Raw genomic sequence first — 20,652 nt, 5'->3', positions numbered from 1 at the left:
AACAGGTTGCCTAGTAACTGTCTCCAGAAAGCTTTGTTGCAACTTGATTTGCATTCAAAAAAGATAGATGGATGCCTCAAGAATATATATCCTGTCATGTTTACACACAGATGTCCTCACTTCCCCGCACATGAATATACATAGCCACACATTTTAACGCTCCTCAGATGATACAGGAGGACGGTCTCTGCTTGAGTTAGTATGCAAAACAACAGCAACACGGTCGTGTTTTAAAAACAATGAGCCTATCTAACATCTGGCATCATTTTAGAGTGCCAGGAAATATTGCCTCTTCAATTATTGGCGTAGTAACACAGAGGGGAGTAAAGAAATATGTCAGTCAATGTGAGATGTTTGCCAAACGGACTAACTATTTGTCTTTAAATGAGCAGGCGGGGATCTGTGGAGCCTGACAGCTGTACAGGCATATTGGAAGACATTTAACCTTCGTAACAGTTGACAGGAGGAAGGTTTGACAGGCTCGAAGAGACAACTGTGAGATAGAAAATAAAAGGGAGTAGATGAGTGTGTGTGTGTGTGTGTGTGTATGTGTGTGTGTGTGTGTGTGTGTGTCCGGGCCTGGTGAGTTTTGTCCTGTATGTTTTCTCCTTTGTCTGTGAGAGTGCTCAGAGCAGCAGTGATTGGCGTGTCCTCTATGCTTGATTGATTTGAGAATATAGACGAGATGTCGCCCGTATGAAAGCTACCAATTTATAAGCCTTCATCTCAAAACTTCACAGAGGCACCGGTGCCATCAAAATCAGAGCGGGAGTTTGTAGCTACCATCGGTTCAGTGGTAGAAAAGCCCCGGCAAGCAAAGTGACACCTCGCTAAAGGCTGCCTGCTAGCTGTATGAAACCCCTCTCCCCCCCCTTGTCTCTTTATTTTCCTCCATTTCTCCCTGACTTTGTCTCTTAACTTGCCTCTGTCTCTGTTTGTCAGCCTTTGTCTCTGCCTTTGTCTGGTAATTCAGAGGTCTTTGTATTTCTTTCTATTTATTCTGTGAGGCTGCGATGAGACACTCTCGCAGTTAACTTGTCCCACAGCTCGCTGTCAAAAGAATGACCTTGATGTAGCTCACGCACGGCTCCCGTTTGCTGCCTCTTTTTTTTTTTTTTCCGTGTGTGACTCTTTGCATATTCCTGTTTGTGTGTCTGTGATCACTGAATTGTAAAACCATGTGTGAGCGCGTTATCATCTGTGGGGGAAGCTGCTCCATTTTTTTCCACTCCTTATCCCACACAGTGATAATTCTGTTTGGGAGCGATGGCACTGTACCACGTCAAGAGATGGGCAGGAGGAGAGGCACAGGGAGGCACCATTTAGATAAAACAAATTGCCAGCTGCTGAGCAGGAGCAGGGGCAGCCACTGCTTGACAGGATGAAAAAAAAAACAAAGGGTCTGTGTGCATAAGTGTGCACGACTTTTTGCTTTTTATACTTGCAACCACAACTGTGGTACTTATAAGGCAGGTGCAGTCTTTGTCTTAGCCTGTAGTTCAGGCCCTCCCAGGCAGCCACAGTGCTATTTTCTCCCGCCTATGACTATAATGCTGTGATGGGACAAGCAGCAGTAATTAAAATCAATAGCTAGGACTTTTCCAGTCTCAGGCAAGGTCACACGCTGCCCAACAGAGAGAAAGAGAAAGAGAGGTAGAGAGAAGAGGGATTGCATAGACGGGCAGAGCCAAACAGGGAAATATGTAAAGAGGTGAGGTGTCATCTTATTTTAATTAACCTGCACCTCGGAGGGCTGGCACCTCCGTAATGCACCAGTGTGAGTGTGTGTGTGGGAGCAGTTGTGCGTACATGTGTCTGTAAGTGTGTCATGTGGAGATTTTATTTTGTCCTTGCTGGTCACTTTTACTCACAGTGTGCTGTACTTCAAGCCCATGCAGTTTTATGAATATAATTCATGGGTGGAAACGGCTCTTTTATTTCCAAGATTAGCAGTTTTTCGTGGGGTTTTTTTGGTCTTCTTTTTTTGTCTTCATCTTCTTCGCCCAGCTTTACAGCCTGTAAGACAAGGCTGCTAAGCCGGCTCCAGAGGGGAGGCTGGGTGTGGTAAAGCTAGCCACCGGCTGCATTAGTATTCTGCTGAGATAGCCACATGCAGATACATTCCCCCTTCTCCTCCTCTGAAGGAATTATCAGCCCTGCCTTTTTCTCCCTGCTTCCCCTCTGTCTAGGCGAGGCCGAGTGATTTAGCTTTTTGTTTTACTAGCTACCTGCAGGGACATCTTAAAGTGTTTGAAAATGCATGCCAGTTTGTTCGCTATGCATTTCTATGCAAGTCTTTGGCCAATCCTGATGTATAAGGTGTCTGAGCAAACACATAAAACTCTCATGTGTCTCCCTCCTGTCCTTCATCTTCGGAGGTGAGTCAGAGAGAGAAGTTCACTTCGGCAGAGTTAGCACAGAGCAGTCTGTCCTGTTTGTTGATTACCAGGTCCCTGTTCCTATCACAGCCCAGATAGCATCTCCATCTGATCTGTTGCCATAGCTCAGTAGCCGGCCTCGCCATCACACAGCTGCTACGCTGCTAGCTGCTGCCGCCGCTTCCCATATATCTCGGTATCAGGCCCAGATCTGCCATCGCCCTGCTCTCTCATCTTCTCCTTATCTCCTTATTCCACCTTCCTCCCTGCTCCCAACACCCCAAAACTCGTCACTCATCGTCCTCATCATCCTTTTATCCTCCTCTCTTAGAGCGTCAGCCAGGGCTCACATGGTGGTGCTGTTGGTGCTGTTGGTGGTGCCTAAACTGACAAGATGGAGACAGCAAGTGATAGGATAAGACATGAGAGACTGGAGAAAGGAAAAAGTTAAGAAAGATGAACAGAAAAATGAGCCAAATTCTGTCACTTGCATACAAACAACATCTTTCAGACCGTGTTTCTATCACCAGGGCCAAACAAGGGAAGAGAGGAAGACAAAGATAGACAGGTGAAGAGTGCAAAAAAAAATCATGTCGAGTAAGCAGAGAAGTTCTGTAGACTGCAGCAGTACTGTCCCACAGCCCATTGATCGCCCATAAGGTGCATGGATCAGTCTTTTTCACCATGGGCGAGGTGTGCAACATACAACAGGCATTCAGCAGAGCACACAACCGAATCAGACAAGGAAAGAGACACTGCACCGAACAAACAGTGCTGCGCAATGCTTAACTTGGCAAGCAGTAGGATGCCCTGATACACAACAATGTTGCTTACAAACTCTTAAAACAGTTTTGAGTTTGCTTCATTTCTCTCAACTTGTCTTACATTAAACATGCACAGTAGGATTGTGTCATAGCCTTCATAATTAGAATCTGTCGTGCTTTCTTGGAAATAAACCCCTTTAACAAAGCAGCAGTGCTAACAGACAGAAAACTACATGGCAAATTATAAAGATAGCAGAGGTCAAAGGTCAGCTCACTTTTATTTATAGATGACTAAAATACTGGAAAGCCTGTTTAAATAAGCATGGAGAACAAATGACTGCAATGTAAGACTTTCCATTCTTTGCCCTCACGACTAAAAAGATACAAGCGTTGATCGTCATTTGCTGTGAGCGATCTTTGAGGATTCCTTTCTGTTGTTTGTCAAATTTGCCAAACATAACCAGCCCCTCCAAAATATTTTCATTTCAGAAATCCGAGAAAGTAAAGTCACTTTGTCATTGAGTTCATCAGCTTTGCTGACTAATTGTCCCTCATTTTTATCTAATTCCATTGATCTGCTGTTCACATTTATTTTCATCTCAGTCTGTCACTTACATTCCGTTGTCCCTGCTTCCTCGTTTGCTGCTAATAATAAATTACAGTTGTGTTTATAAGACAAATGATGGATCCCAATGTGATGATTAATGAAAGGATGTTTGCTTTAAATCAGCTGCACTTTGAATACAATTACCTCTGTGTTTGGATTGTTTTGGATAATCAATTAAAGACTAATCATATTTCTGGAGTGTTTTGAGTGCCAGCTTCAATCTCAAAACTTTTCCCGTCCTTGTTCTCCTTCCTTGAACTTAACCTCTCTAAAAGATGACGATCATCATGAAATCCCTGCCTTATATTGTCTCAGGTCTCAGTGTACTGTCTTAGGAGTGACTGTTCTCTTTTACTTTGGCTCTTCTGTGCTTCCTACCTTCAATTGGAACATATGTTTACTCTTATCTTCTTTAAGTCTCCACCTGATGCAGTTTCATGCTTCTGAAACGTCCAATCCTGAGACCTTCTAAAGACCCTTTTTTTAAGATACCCCTCTAATTTCTCTTTAATCTTTTTCATTGCAGGCAGAGGCTTCCTGCGAAAAATGTCTACTACTACCGTTGCCCTGACCACCGGCGCAACTATGTCATGTCCTTTGCCTTCTGTTTCGACCGAGAGGATGACGTCTACCAGTTTGCCTACTGCTACCCCTACACCTACTCAAGACTGCAGCACTACCTGGGCAGCCTGGAGCGCAGGAACCTGCCCTACCTGCAGAGGGAGCAGCTGGGCCTCAGTGTGGTAAGTCATGCACTAGAAAGAGCAGAATAATACTGTATGTCTGTGCAAGGTTGAAGTGGTTAAGGCTGAAGTAGAGAAGTCACATGGTGGTGGAGATTAGGTGTGGAGAGTTGTAGGTTTATTGTGTGTGTGTGTGTGTGTGTGTGTGTGTGTGTGTGTGTGTGTGTGTGTGTGTGTGTGTGTGTGTGTGTGTGTGTGTGTGTGTGTGTGTGTGTGTGTGTGTGTGTGTGTGTGTGTGTGTGTGCGCGCGTGCGTGCGTGCGTGCGTTCAGAATAAGGAGACCCAGATTGGTAACTTGTGTGTGCCTGCCGGTCATAACTCCAGCCTCTCATGTTATTATTAGGATTGTTGCACTCTGAGATGACGGACTGTAAGCCTCTGGCTGCATGTGTGTGCCTGTGTGTGCCAGTGTGTGTGTGTATGTGTGTAAATGGCTCTGTGTGTAATCAGCAGAGCTCTCACCTCGGCAGTTGGAGCCAGTGTATCATACACGCTGCCTCCAGTCTTGTCTGTTCTTATCAAATAATTGTAGGAGAAAAACTCATTAGAAATGCTTGAGAGATTACGACTTTTTCTTCTGTCGTCCAACATTTGTCAGAGAAAAGCTGGCTGCAAGGGAGGCACCATGCAAGTGCAGGTATCTGAAAGGAGCACCTGACCATTAAATAACCAAAATTTAAACACTGTTGAATGAAGCCACCAATGCTGGGGTTGATAAAAGGAGAAACCAACGGTAACATGTCTTGAAAGACAGGAATCTTTTGGCCTGCTGTATCATTTTTTACTGCGCCTTTTTGTGGACATATGTTTAAACAGTTTTAGTGCAAATTCAATATTGAAAATGATAATGTAAACAAAATTCACCTGTCTTTGATGGAATGACTGTACATTTGTGTTTTTTTGTATTACTTTCAAGAAGCCTGTGCACTTACTCATTTATGGCATTGAGTTAGTGTCGAGGCTTTCCTTCTTTTTGAAGCAACAACTCCCCTTTAAAGTTTTTTATTTACTGCAGATCATTTCAAAATTATTCAGTTCATGCCATAGACATGGAGGATTGGTGACATGGCAGCTCCCCATAAGTGAAGCCTAAACATTTGGAGCTGCTCCTTCTGCCTGGCTGTTTTATTAGACATAAAGCCTGTCCAGTCCTTGTTAACAGATGGGACATGGAACAGGTATTTACTTTACTGAAACAGTTAGTTTTCTTTACTTACTTAACATTATGACATGGGGTACAACATCATGACTGACAATTGTTTCAGTTAATACAGCTGGGGTTAGCAGAGTAGAGGAGGAAAGCATGAGGAGTTGTAATATGCGTTTTTATAGTCAAGTAAACAATCAAACATCGTCATCTCCTCATCAGTCAGCACCAGAATTATCTGTCTGTTAATCTAATTACCAACAATTATATTAGTGTTGGCCTAAAATGCTGGTCAGACACTGTGGCGCAGCAACCTACCACTAGCCAGGGCTATATCTCAGGTTAATAGCTATTGCCCTGATGTTATAATGCTCCACTACTCAGATGTAAACAAGCACAGACGGCATCTCATAGCCTGGTGTAGTTTGGTTGTATTTACACCTAGAAAATGGAGATGTGTAACCCCCATGTGCATGAAATTGACCTGCAAGGAGGACTGTAGGCTGGTGGTGCTAGCTCTTCTAACATTAGTCACACTCATCAAACCAGTTTAACATGGTTACCCACAGACTCACCAACTCTATGATTCCATGTTTAGCTTTGTAACATAAAATGTGCACAATTGTGACTTTTTAAGTGTGCTTTCTTAACTGTAGACGAGTCAGTCAGTGAGTTTGAATTGAGTTTGCATAAAGTAGTATTTTGGATTCACTTTTGCACAAGGAGGTAGAGGTGTGTCATCCATATTTCTACACTAAGTGGTTCATACCTGTACACAAGTTTCTGTGTTTTATAAACGATTGCATACTTAATATTATTGTATTTAACTTATTCTCAGTACTCTCCTACAGATTTCCAGTAAAGCACTGACAGCACTGCCCAGCATCACAATAACTGGTAGACTTAAAGCCTTAGTTTTTAGCATTTGTTGTGCTTTTAGGCAAGATTGTAGTTATTTGTGGTGTGTTTTGAAAGCTATTTTTTACACTTGAGGCGATATTTATTTATTAGAAGTTCTAGTGGCCCTTTTTCTAATGCAGTTGAACCATCAAAGCTGTTTTCAGAAGACAGCCAAAACATTAAAGATCAGCACTGAAAATATCACAGCAAAGTGAAATACAAAATGTTCTGAGGGTTCAAAGACAGAGTGTTAAGGGCTGGTATGTCTCCATCTGTACTTCTACACTGCTGTGTATAACAGTGTAAATACTAAGCTTTACAATGCTGCCTGTGCAGCACACAATTCCTGCTTTATTTTAAGCCACATCATTTGTCTGAGTGAAAGAGAGGGGAACAGAGAGAGGACAGACTCGCTTGGTTTGGCTCACAGAGTCAGTATTAGTATTCATAGTCATAGAGAGGTTTTATGGCCGTATTTTTCTCTTTATGTTCCCTGGGCCTGGGTGGCAGACAGCCCGGCCCCACCCTCTCATATCTCTCCTCTCTGTCTGCTCTCTCTCTCTAGCTGTTACCCTCTTCCCTGTCTCTATCTCATGCACATATGCAACTCCACACACACACACACACACACACACACACACACACACACACACACACACACACACACACACACACACACACACACTGAGGTTAAAGAGCAAGGGATGAGAAGGGATGAGGAGAGCTTTCTAGCTGCATCAAAGTTTAAAGACGGATTGCTGCCGTTTTCAAGGCAGAGTCTTTGCAGGGACACCACAATAGCTTTAACCTTCTAATGGGTACAGTTATCTCATGAGGATGGAAATACGAGCCAGGGCCATTTGCTCTGGCATTCTTCTATCTTGCTGACTAATTTGTTTTCCGTAATGTATTCCTGTGAACAAAATCACTGCCATCCAGCCTGCACTGCTAGACTCAGATACTGTAAAAAGGGCGGCCTGTTTTAATTTTTTTCCTTCCAGCTCTTTCCGTCACTATAAATGAGGTAGTGTTTACTGATTTATAAGGCAGGTATTTTTTATTATGTTACTCAAACCAAGTTACACTAAAGCTGAGTGAATTGAGTTTCATTTTTTCATTACACTGAGCCAGATTACATTGTAAGAAATCAGTTTAATTGAAATACAAGGACGGAAAAACATGAGAGAGACGTAACATTTCTGGGATTATTGAAAAGGGCAAACCAGGAGGATCTGAATGTAATTTCACAGCCTCTAAATTGTTCAGTCATTTCAGTTCACCTGCCAATTAAGACTTTATGATAAGACCTGAATTTACCTTTTCAGGAAACTACTTTAATGTCTATGTATGTATCAGCACAAATCGTTACTTCAGATTTCTTGCAACAAGGCTTAAAAAAAGGTTTTCTCATCTTCTGATAATCTTAAATGATGTTATCTGACATTCCCATTATAGAGAGAGATGAGATTGCAAACTGTGATGAAAAACATATGCATAATTCCTAGCAAAGGCTGAAAACTCCATCATTTATCAGTTTGATTCATAGACATTAAAAATTGGAGTTCTGAATTCTTGCAAAATTGCATATGTTATCTCTGACCATCTGCAGACAGAATTGAAAACTTTTCGACGTCTGGTTTTCTCTCAGAAACCATCATTTTAAAAGATGCTTCTTAACAAAGTGTCTTTAATATTGGCAGTCTAATCTAGGAAACATGTCATTGTCAATCTACCTGATCTGTTGAGACAAACATATTTACATTGTAGTAATAATCTCCTAATGAATTCTAGTCTGACATAATTCACAGACTTTAAACTATAATCAGGAGATAAAATCAAGAAGGAAAAAACAAGAAATGAATTGCACCCGGTTGAGTTTGTAGAGGGCCAATGTCCAAAAATATCATCGGAATAGTAGAAAACAGTTTCTTTTCAATAATGCAAATATTTTTTTCCACTCATGAGATTTACTCATTAACCTTAAAGCATCTAATAGCCTGAAGCCAAACTTTATTTCTGAGTAACATTGCCGTTATTAAACTGCACATAGTGTAAAGTCCTCAGGCAAGAACCTGTTGGTGGGTTCCCATGTCAAGGTGAGGAACTGTCTGGGACAGGGTTTTTTATTTTATTGTACTCCATTGAGGTACCATAACTCTCAAACAGCCTACAAGACAGCTCCAATTCTCTCACTTGTTTGACTCTTTAATCAGCTTATCCTCTTGGAGAATGTGCTTATTTGCATCTTGAGGAGAAGGTCACACACTGATGTTCCTTACTTGAATTAAATGATAAAGCTAGCCAGACTAAAAAAAAAACTGCTAGAGCTGTCGATTGGTGACAATATCCCACCTACCAGCACCTTTGTAAACCTCACTTTTAGGCTTTTTTCGAAACAGCCTACTATACTAGCAGCACGTACTGATTTGTCACTGTAACCACTGACCAAATCAAAAACCGGGTTTTGTTCTGCTATCTCAGGCAACTGCTCCTGTCAGAATAGGTTTTGTTCTGATTGAATGCTTGATATATCTTGATAGAATACTTTGCATGTAAACACAGCTTGTGTACAACAAAATGGCAAACATGACTGTTGGTGAGTACTTGCAACAGTTCAGACACAAGCATAACCTGCATCAGTTTCAGTTTCACCTTAGTTGGGTTAGGCCACATACGGTATAAATAATGGACTTAGTATCCGTGACGTCACCCTACTCTTCCTGAGCGCTGTTGTGAAGCCAATTGTCGGCAGGAGCCATATTGGTAATGCTGAACTCAGCCAAACTTAGTGTGAGGTAAAGAGGCGGTCTTTGGACCTTCTAGCCAATAGCTACAGTGTTCCAGCCTGTCAGTCATGTCAGTCAAGTCAGTCATGTCCTTAAATGGACAAAACTTGTAACCTTAATATCTTCTGAACCGTCACGTTATAAAAAAATTCACCCCCCGTACAGTGTGTGATGATAGAGAAATTAGCTACTTAGAGCCAAGCAGTTTTTTGAACCAGGCCTTAAACATGTTTATTAATGCTGAAAAGATCTTCTTTTTTGAATTGGTGTCTATGTGGTTTGCAGTCTTTCTGCAGCCAGCCTCAGCGGACGCTCCATGAATTGCAGACCATAACACTTCCACATGGGCTTCATATTTTGATACCGGAGGTTGCCGCTTGGTTTAGGCACAAAGATGTATGTTATATCACTTGTGGTATATATGACGTACAGCACTAACAGAAGCATGTTAAGTAACTCAAGGTTGACTTGAAGTGCCTTCAAAGAGAACACAAACACTTGTCTTCAGGCCGTGTTGAGCCATACGTCTACCCTGACCTCCTTTCAGACGCTCCCACTTCATATTACTTCGACAGACTTCCTTCTATCAGATGTACAGCTAGATGTAGATTTCCAATTTACATAATTGCATTAAGACAATAATTAAGACAGTTAATAGTCTTTACTTTAGGTAATTTGTTGCTGTATTTGTGTGTACGGCTGCCCTTAAAAACACAGCTTATGAGACACTCACACACCAACATAGACAAAAGCACTCTCTCACACAAACACACACACGCACACACACCACCCACTAAGGAAAAAAAATAAAAGCAGCATTTATGTGTCTCCCCTTGAGCAGAGGGGTTTGGAGTCTTCCTAGCCCTGCTCTGCTGGCTCCTCGGCCCTGTGTCTGTTCCTCTGGTCCCTTCTGTTTGAACATTCCCTTTGTATACCATCGTGACAGTATCAGAGCAAACCTCTCTCTCTCTCTTTCTCTTTTTCTCCCCAGAGGCATCCATGTCCACAGAGATACAGAGAAAGAGACAACACTCGTTTGACCTGCTACAATGCTAACAAGCCACTTCGAAAAGATGCCTACTGCTCCCTTCTTTCAAACTATTTCCTCATTTCTGTGTGGTCCTCAAGTGTCCCCCGGCTATCTAGAATTGAAAGCGCCCTATCTGCACACCTTGGCTGTTGACAGAGCTTTTTTCTCCCTGTCTCACCAGTAGGCAGTGTGTGCCTTGGAGTTGCGGAGGCAGCATTTTGAGTTTTCCTTCTGCTGGCCCCGCTGTGGGGGGCTGGGCTATGACACTATTAGTCACCCCTGACACAGCACTGCCTCTGCCTGTAGAACAGATGGAAAGAAAGTGTAAATGAGAGACCTCAGGGTGCCACAGTGGACAGTTCACTGACCAGCCTTAAGGTTGTCTGAAAGCTATAGCCTTAGTGCAACTTCAGAGCCCTGAATCCTTTCTCCGTGTTATTCCGTTCACATTGGCACAAAAAGTAAAACTATTGATCTAGGAATCACAGCGCCCAGATGTCACATCCACTCAATTCTAGTTTTTTTTCCTTTAGAAAACTCACAAATCAAAGCCAGATTATGATAGATCACTTGTACTGTGTTGAAGGGAGGCAGTAGTCACTGTCAGCTGCAGTGACTTAACATTACTTAGGCTGTTGTGATTGAATTTTAGACCTAATCCTGTCTGCTATCAGTGTTCAGGTACCATGTCTGGGTGGGAGTGGAGTCTCCAAGAACAAGTTTTTTTTTTTCTTTTTTTCCTTCGTGTCTTGAGCAAAAAAAGGGGAGTGGAGTGGGGACTGCAGCTATATTTGCCTGGCTGCCTCTCTCTCTCTCTCTCTCTCTCTCTCTCTCTCTCTCTCTCTCTCTCTCTCTCTCTCTCTCTCTCTCTCTCTCTCTCCCTCTCTCTCTCTCTCTCCCCCTCTCTCTCCTTATCTCTGTGTTTGTACACTGTGTGCCAAGATCCAATCAATAGCCACTCCAGCCGTGGAGAGAGGAGAAGGTCAGCAGCCATACTGGAGGAGTGAGCCAGTCAAACTGATGGAGACACAGAAAACACAGGACACACATTTCTGGCGCAGTTCTTCTCCTCTATTAATGATAAATGAATATTGTGATTTCTGCAACAAAATAACCGAAGACATTGTGAAACTTCCCTTTGAAAATGTACAGGTGGGTCCCAACAAATGAGAATAAAAAAATAAAAACATTTCCCATCAGTTATTCAACAAAATAAAGATGTAAGATATTCTACCCATTACAAATTAACTAAAATGTTTCAAGCATTTCTCTAGTTTTTATAATTACAACCTACAACTAAAAAAGCAAACAAACAAGAAAACATGTCAGACTAATCATTTTGAGTTTTAGTCAATCACTATTCAAACAATACGATGGAAGAAGAGTACTTCTATTTTGAGTTACCACTAACGAGCTAAGCATACAGGTGCAGCTTATCAGAGTGATGGAGTACTTTTTTGGAGTGTGTGAAATACTACAGACCTATGGATGAAACTAAATCAAAGAAGTTAAATGATCGGCAGCTAAGGGCCAGTCAACACTTTGGAAGACTCGTACTCAGGTGGGCACGTTGTGACCAAGCGGCAACTTCCAGCCGCAAGAATTGAAGCCAATGCGGAAGTGTTAAAAACTGCAGTTTCTTGAGTGTCCACTTGAGGCTGGCTCCGGAAGTACCGGAAACCACGTACACACAAATTAAACAAAGACTGTCTTTACAGCAGAAATAAACATGTTTACAGTCTGGTACAAAAAACGAGTGTAGTCTGGATAGCTTATTTCTCGATCGACACACACTGTACTGGTGGTGAACTTTTTCATAACGTATTTTCCATTGTGAGAGGCACAGCTGACTTGATTGACAGGCAGGAACACTGTAGCGGTTGGCTAGGAGGTTCAAAGCCCGACTCTTCACCTCACACTAGCTCGTTAGATTGACTTGCCACTCATTTGCTTCAAAACAGCGCTTTAGAAACAAATGGAAGACATCACGGACACTACGTCCATTATTTATACAGTCCATGGTTTTGACCAGTCATACACTTTACTGTTGCTGGGTTGTATAAAGCAGAGAAGGCATCCATCGTGGAACCCCTGAAAAGTGCAAATGACTTTGCATTAACCCGGCATCTTTTGAAATTCAGCGATTTATCTTGATTTAAAAATCCAATCATTTGTCTCTGCCCAAATAAAAATGGTTGTTTAACTCTGGAGGAACGACACAATTCTCTGTCACAGTGAATCCTCTTCTCTCTCTCTTTTTTAATGTTAAACTGTGTGATTGACACTATTCAAATCTTCTCAGCGAGGGTTTTTCACATCACACATCTTTGTCAAGTAATGTAACAGCATCCAGTGTGACAAACTGCCAGTTTTAATTACAGTAACTAATTAATGCCAACTTTTATTGCTAAAGAGAACTCTGAGAGCTGTGTTCTTGAAACCAGAGCATTTCTGTGAATGGCTGTGTGATTGGTTTGGTATAAAGAGGGCTCTCCAACTACTGACTGTCTCCTTTAAAGGCCAACACCTGAATGGCCCATCAGCACTTTGTGTGGATGAGATGACACTTAGAGTGAAATCACATTAGAGTCATGAATATCTTCTTTGTATTCTAGTAGTGAAAGGAAAGAGTGGACTAGTTAAGTGTGTTGGGTAGAAAAGATTCAATAACGCAGTGTGATATAAAGCGAAACACAACATCTCTACAGTGTCAATATTTTTCCCTTAAGTAACGGATACAAAGGAGACAGATGGGGCTACGCACATGATTATAATACGGAAGATATTCACCCAACGTAGATGGCGTTGTAGCTTTGTTAGCATATATTTAAGACATTCACAAGCACCTCACCAGTCAAGCAAGCTGGCACCACTCAAATAAGTAAACTCCTTTTCCCCAAGCTGAGAGGTAAACAGCTCGAGATAACAGACTTTTTTTCCCTTAGTGGCAGACTGTTCATGAATGCATTAGCTGTGGCCTAAACATCAAACGGGGAAAAAAACTTATTTCAAAAAGGGAAATGCAAAAGAAAAAGCCGGGGCAACTCCAGGAATACAGCTATATCAGCGGGTGGAAATTTAATTTTCACTCCATATGTTTTTTTGTTTTTTTTTAAATGCATCAACTCAGTTCTGATGAAGTTTTTCTTTGTGTTGTTTTCTCAGCTTGTTGTTAACTTTAGGGGTCCTCGCATAACCTCTTTGCCATTCTGTTTTCCTGTTTTTGCATTTGTCATAGATTTTTTGTTGGCCTGGGGAAATTTTGTTTCTTCCCTGGCAGCAGCTAACAGGTATCTAGATGAAAGAGCTGGACTCTTTATCGTCTAATAATATGTTAATCACTGCCTGCAGCAGTGCAGCGTCAGAGCTCTGAGAAAAACTCCTCAAAAATGGAAAGGTCATCATTGTATTATTGCAAGTTTCTTGGCAACAGTTGTTGTTTTTATGCTGCTTTGTGTTTCTCTTCATTAGTGAGTGACCCTTATTCTGTTAGATATTTCTGTTATATCTGCTGTCTAGCACAGGAATCGAAGCAAAACATGGTCGAGCCGTGACTATCCCTTGGCCCCAGAGAGATGCAGAGGAGTCTGGTCCAAAGGGAGCAGAGGATAAGCAGCTTTATGATCTATGTCCTTACCTTATTTCACTGTATGGCCGCTTATCTCCAGCCAATGGTTCCCCAAGGATACTAGGTGCTTTATTCCACATCCCCATCCTTGCATCACTCCCATCTCTCCAGCGATCAAGAACACTGTAATAAGAGAGACATGGGGAGGGTTGAGGTTGTTAATGCGTAGCCTTCTGTGAAAAAGGAGTGAGAGCAAGTTGGATATCTCTGCTGGCATGTGTTTAAATGTACATTTTTTACAAAAAGAGAGTCAGTGTGTGGACAAAACATTGCAGATAGATAGATTCAAGTATCACAGGTGAAGCTTTCTGAATACGATTGTGTGATGTTCACGCAGCGCTGACCCCTTGTTGATCCTTGTTATAATATTGGAACAAAAGCACACAGATTCTGGGTTACTCAGACAGAGATAATATTTATTTTGGAAATTGGAACTTATTCACACCTTAATGGCTTAGTGCTCCCTCTCTCTTTCTCCTTTCCTTTTCTCCTCTGTCTTTCAATGAATAGGAATGAAGCTAATGAAAAGGTCTGTGAAATGGCTGATGGCTGTGGGCCTACCTCTCTATGAACCTGAGTTCTTTGGATGATGTATAGTTGAGGACCAGGTTTATGAAATTAAAGAGGAAGAAAAATGTGATTTGAAACTAAGCCTGTGAAGCAGTCAGCAGACTCATCTGTCTTTCTGCGTCGTTTTGTCTCTTTGTCTCTAGACTCGGGTTTCAGAGTCAAATCTAACCCATCCTTGCAGCTGCATTACAGCCGTCTATCTGCCCTCTTCTGCCAATGGATATTTTCGCTACTGCCTTCCTAGATGACGCTCAGGATGAAGCACTGAGCAGGGAGCACTCACTCCGTCTCATTTGGGTGTCAGGACTCAGCTCCCCTGGGGGACACAAAGAGGGAACAAAACAGATAGCATTCAAGGCTTTTAATAAATCAGAATACACCTTTCTGACAGTGTAATTGCTTTCCATCGCCCGACCCAAATTTACCAGCATGCAGGAGAAAGACGGCGAAGAGGGGAGAAAACAAGAGAAGACAAAGACAGGGAGAGGAGAGTAATGCAGAGCGGGCTGTACAGTAGATCATTTGTTTGGGGGAAAAGAATGAAAATTAATGAAAAGAGAGTTGCTCGCCCTCCAAAGGCAGCCAAGCTTGAAATTCACTTTGAGGGAAACTTAATTTGTTGTAAATGGGCAAAAAACATATTACTGCGCGGCGCGTACAGGGGCTGCACGGTGTGTCCGTCTGCTGCGTCTGTCTGTCGGCATGTGTTTGTGGCAGATGAGAACGCTATGCTCTGAATAGCTCAGCTGAGAGGAGGGAAACACAGGAGCCTGTTAATAACTCCAGTAACAGCATTCTCTTTCTACATGACTGCTCTCCAGCACTTCCTTCTAGCACGTCTGAATACAACTCCGGGATGTGAAGACGAACTTGTCAAAAGTTAGTAAGGAATAAAGTTTGGCCTGTTCACTTCAGGTGTGTTTGTCCGTTTTTGTGTGTGGTCATATGCATGGTTGGTCCCTCAAGAAGCAAGAAAGGATTTACATTTGAAGTGTATCCTTGTGGCACGCCTGTAGAATTAACTTGTCACGAAGAGGTTGGTTTCTAAAGTGATGCCTGTATAAGTGGGACAGAAATGTATTCAGTCAGTTCAGTTAGTACCAAAAGGGAAAACTGTTTTGTTCAAAGGGCAGTTGTATCTTTTATCATGAGACATCTCTATCTTACTTTTTATAGTGTCCACTGCAGGGGAGCAAGAGAGACATACATTTTAAATCTAGTAAAAACATCAACCTTGCAAATGCTCTCTTAGTGTCTGCGTATGTGCTGTGGCATACCACACAGTTAATATGTGGCTGCAAGCTCATTTGTATGTTTCATGTATATAGGTTGGTATTTCTTCGGGGTTAGATTACTTCTGAGTCCTAGATACAGAGGATTGATCCGACCCAATATGTTAAGTGATGAGCCAGAGCCGAAAGCCAAGGCTGACTGACAGGTCATGGTTAAACGCTGTGATTTCAGACTTGCCAGAGTTTTATCCTTGCCTACAGTTATAGACCTAACCACTCAATTGTGTGTGATAGGAATTTTCTATGAAGTCGATCAGACGTCACATGGCATCAAATCCTTGACCTGAGCCTTTACTGTGAGCTCTCAGCTTTCATTTCCTCAGTGTTGAGTGGGTATGAAGGTTTTTTGCTCTTACATGCCAAGTGTGTGTATGAGAAGCCCTCAATGTCAATGTACAGCACTCACTGATGTCCTCCATGAGGCCTTGAAGAGTTTATATTATATTCAGGTTAATGCGGTCTCTTGGCTACATTGCTTATTTGGAGCACTTGTACACGAAATAACTACACTTAATTTATTACGTAATTAATTATTACTGTATTTATGAATAAGCATTGTGAAGACAGCTAAATGTGGTGCAGCACTGGAAAATCCAAAGTGTTGTATCGTATCATACAGTATCTTATCGTACAGTATTGTATCGTACAGTACCGTACAGTATCGTATTGTATCGTATTCATATTTTTTATTTTCGTATTGTCTTTGTGGTACTTCATCCAAGAAATGGCAGGCCTTGTTAATAAACCAAATATCTGTGGTATAAATCAGGCCCCTCATGTTTCTTTTTCAACTCTCTTCAAGGCAATGCGGCTCTCTCCAGTCTATTGGCCTCTCACCCATCCTTGGGCGAGGGCTCAGATTCCCTGCCCTACCCCAGGCTCAGCCCCTCTGACTCGGGCCAGCAGCTCGGCACGCCTGGGGGACCTGGACGCCCCTGATAACGAACAGCTCTAGCCAAGCCTCTGGCCTCCCCTCGCCTACACAGGCATTTACCCACCACAAACAAACACCTTGCTCATATTCCAGACAGGGTTTTTTTTCCTCCACTGCTCTACTCTCTAGTTGCACAAAATACATTTTCTTTTTTTATTTTACTCCATGCTTTTTTTTCATACTCAAAGTGAGAAGGGGGAAAAAATGAAGGAAGTGACGGGTCCCATTTTTCCTCTGATTTTCTATTCTATCTCACTTCTCGTTTTCTTGCTCTTCCACTGCTGCCCAGCCCCAGCCTGTGTGTGCATGTCTATGAGTGTCTGTGAGTGTGTGTTCTCCCCCCTAGTTGAGCGCCAGCCTAAGTGTGAGAGAGATGGATGCCAGAGTCCCTTTCTCTCTCCTTAGGCGCCATGTCTCTCCCCTCTCCTCTGCCGGGCTCGTCTGCACCTGCATATTGTGATATAGTGCCCCTGTTCAGCCAGTCGATTGCCTTTAACAGGACTGGGGCACACTGGCCAAATTGAAAGGGATTGCGGCCTGCTTTTCATCAGAGTCACAGCAGAGCAGGGCGCGGGGTCCACAGGGCACAAAGGGGCATTGAGGAGGTATATGTGGTCTTTTTTCCATTGCACTTTTGCTCTCATGATTTCTCCCTCTGGTACTCTCCCTCTCTTTTTCTCTACCTTTTTTGTGTCTCATTGTTTGATGCCATCTGATGGCAGTGGAAACATTTTGCAGGAAACGAGTATTGTGTTTCCCGTCAATCCATTTCTCCATTTCCATGCAGGAGTTCTTATTGATAGCGAGAGAGAGAAAGAAAATCAACAGCAGTCTAAAAGAAAAATGTCTCTTGGTTTTTCAATTTTTTTTCCTCCTACTTTGAGACATGTCATATACGTGTGCTTTCTCTTCACAAGTTTTACTCAGCAATTATTTTGCTGAAGACAAAATTTGCCAGGACCCATCTTTCAAATGCTAAAAAGATGTGTGTGTGCTTTAATGAGATGACAACACTTAATACTTTTAGTTGGTTATGATAGTGTATTCCGATGCAAACATGCAGATGCGGCCATGCTTGTAAATGAAACCCTTAGATACTCAAGCCCGTTCCTGGACAGAAAATCATCTATAAGCATAAATATCCTTAAATCTGAAAGGCTGATGGTGTTAAATACTATTATTTCTATATGTAGGCATTTCTACAGGTTTGAAATGCTGTATTTACTTTGAGGGAGGTTACCTGTGTTGTCTTCATTGGCTTGATATCTCCTGAATATATTAATTAACTTTAAATTCATATTTGAAAGGTTTCTCTATCTGTTTCCTATGTTGCTATTCCCTGTTACAACCTGCTACTGTCTAGGCCCGCTCTCAGTTTAATTTAATCAAATCAGTTAATCTAATGTGATCTAATTAAATCAGTGTATAAAATCATCCACATCTTTCCACTTCAAAAGTTAGCAGTGGCAGGCAGGAATCACGTGTTTGTCAAACAACTGCGAGATAATCTATTATTTCTGTTAGAGCATTTGAAGTTTACTTCAGCCCAATTGTCTATCTCCAAGGATAGAAAATGAGTGAATTCAGCCCACTGCTTGGGATAATGGATGGACAATATTCGGACAGATTACTGGCGCCGGTTACACAGACTAGTGCCTGAATGCTAAGTTCCAAAGGGGAAAGACTTGACTGATGGTTAATGACAGTGGATATGTGCTTGAGAAATGGAGATGAGACTTCCCCTTTACTTGTTCTTCCTTGGTTGCTGTGGAAATGGGCATGTAGATTTGAGGTCCTTGTTACCTATTGTTTCCCTGAAATCAAACTGAGGAGCCAACATGACAGTCTTACAGGAAGGTGTGAAAGAATGCATGCAAGTACAGCCATGGTTAAAGTAACACAAGTGTTCATTCATCAACATATACACACATCTATTTAGAGTTTTAACCTCAGTATTCAGTTTTTTCTCTCCTGACAAAAAGTAAAAAACAAAAACCAATGGTGAGAACAACAAATCACCTTACTCTCATGGTGGCCATTATTTTCTGGTGGGTTAAGGGTGGGAATTTAAAATGTATCTAGTCTAAGAACTATCATCATTGACTGATCGATAACAAACTAAAAAAGAACAAAAAAGACCAGAAAATCTAAAAGCTCCATATCTTCACAAGTTTTACTGTTAGCCAGGTTTTAACAGCTTCACTATTGAATGGTATACCTTTGATGTTGAAAAATTATGCCGGTGCAGAAGTCTCTCCAGAAACAATTTAGGTGATACCACAGGAACTACGTTCAAGTTTTGCACAATGTACTCTTAAACTCTACTGTTAGCCTTTAGCTCGTAGACTGTATAAAATATGGAAGACTGGTAATCTCAATATCTTCGAAATTGCCATGTTAGAAAAAAATCAGTCCCCCGTACAGTGTGTGCAGATCGAGAAATGAGCTATCCAGACTACACTCATCTTTTGTACCAGGCTGTAAACGTGTTTATTTCTGCTGTAAAGATCGTTTTTTTTAAATTGGTGTGTATGTTGTTTACGGTACTTCCGGAGCCAGCCTCAAGGAACTGCAGTTTTTAGCACTTCCGCTTTGTGGACTCATATTTTTAGACCGGAGGTTGATGCTTGCTCTAGCTATGTCTCAGCCAACATTGATTATAGCCAGGAAGGGATTGAATACTACTAATTATAGTTTTTGTCTCATGTTAGCTAAAAGGTTATGGTGTTTTACTTTGAAATGTGTCCCTTACAATTTTGCCAAGATTATATGTTTGAACAACTTCGAGCCTTTGACAGAGCTGCATATCTTTGTACCAGCACTCTGAGCTCAAGATCAAAGAAAAATGGCCGCCTTGTGAATGTGGTCAGCAGGGAGCGCTCCTCAAAAAGTCAGTGACCTATTCCTGCTCGTTGTGTGTCCGACGGAGCCTCTCTATAGTATCCTATTGTGTAGCTGTCAAACCGCCTCCCTATGAATTCAGAGTGACGCTCAAGAGGTACATAACGCCTCCAGTGTCCATCTTCATTCACGGATCAATAGTTGTCTTTATTTTGGATTCCTTCCTCCTCCTCCTCCTCTTTCTTCTTCCTCTCCTTCCCTCCATTCATCTTTGACAGGGCAGCCCTAAATGTCTGCTTTAACTAGCTGCTCACAGCCCTCCTCACAACACATTTACATACACATCAATCACGCTGTCAAAGGGAAAGGCATGACGCCGTGTAAAAACCAGAATTGGATTATGGCCTTGTCTCATCTCTGACACTGACTGCTTGGCTGACTGTCTGACTAGACTGTTGATGCACAAGTTAAACTGCCTGAATTGTTATTGGCTACTGTTTTTTCGTTCCGTGCTTAATATTTACTGCATGCATGTAAGTGCGTGACAAAGAAGTTATGAGATACCAATAGAAATGTCTCTTTTCCCTCTCGCAGTAAACCACCTATTTGGAACCTAAACTGGGCATAAAGATAGCTTTCAGCACTACTTAAATTGCACTGTGCTTATTTCTTTAATGCAACATAATCTCCAGTTGGAGACCCATACTTTGAGTCATTGAGCATTTGAACAAGTGATTGTACATGAGTTTAGAGTTTAGTAAATAGCTATAGTTAAACAGAGCTCTTGAGGAGGTGGTTCCATTAGATCTGACCATATGATCAGACATGACAAGTTAAGTGTAACAGTAAGGGAGTATGAAAACAGCACCTGATCTAAACAGAACCGATGCAGATGACTCACGAGTATTTACCAATCCTTTTTCAGCAAGATGCTGTTCATCATAGGCCAACAGAAATCCCTCAAATAACCGTAAAAAAGTTATTTCTTAAGATCTGCCACAGCTGTTTAAGGGTTTGTTGGGCCAAGGCTTA

The 20,652-nt window shown here is 41.9% G+C and overlaps 1 protein-coding gene across 1 annotated transcript in view; it reads left to right on the top strand.

Annotated features, from left to right (window-relative positions):
• Window positions 1-20,652, top strand: part of agbl4 (ATP/GTP binding protein-like 4) — a 318,584-nt gene that overhangs the window by 197,329 nt on the left and 100,603 nt on the right. Inside the window, exon 5 of the mRNA XM_034706015.1 lies at window positions 4,276-4,492. Within this exon, the coding sequence (XP_034561906.1) occupies window positions 4,276-4,492 (217 nt within the window). The remainder of the gene's footprint in view (window positions 1-4,275; window positions 4,493-20,652) is intronic.

Source organism: Notolabrus celidotus, chromosome 2 (genome assembly GCF_009762535.1).
Source record: "Notolabrus celidotus isolate fNotCel1 chromosome 2, fNotCel1.pri, whole genome shotgun sequence".
Lineage (NCBI taxonomy): Eukaryota > Metazoa > Chordata > Actinopteri > Labriformes > Labridae > Notolabrus > Notolabrus celidotus.
The sequence above is the reverse complement of the archived record's forward strand: the minus strand, read 5'-3'. Positions and strand labels throughout refer to the sequence as shown.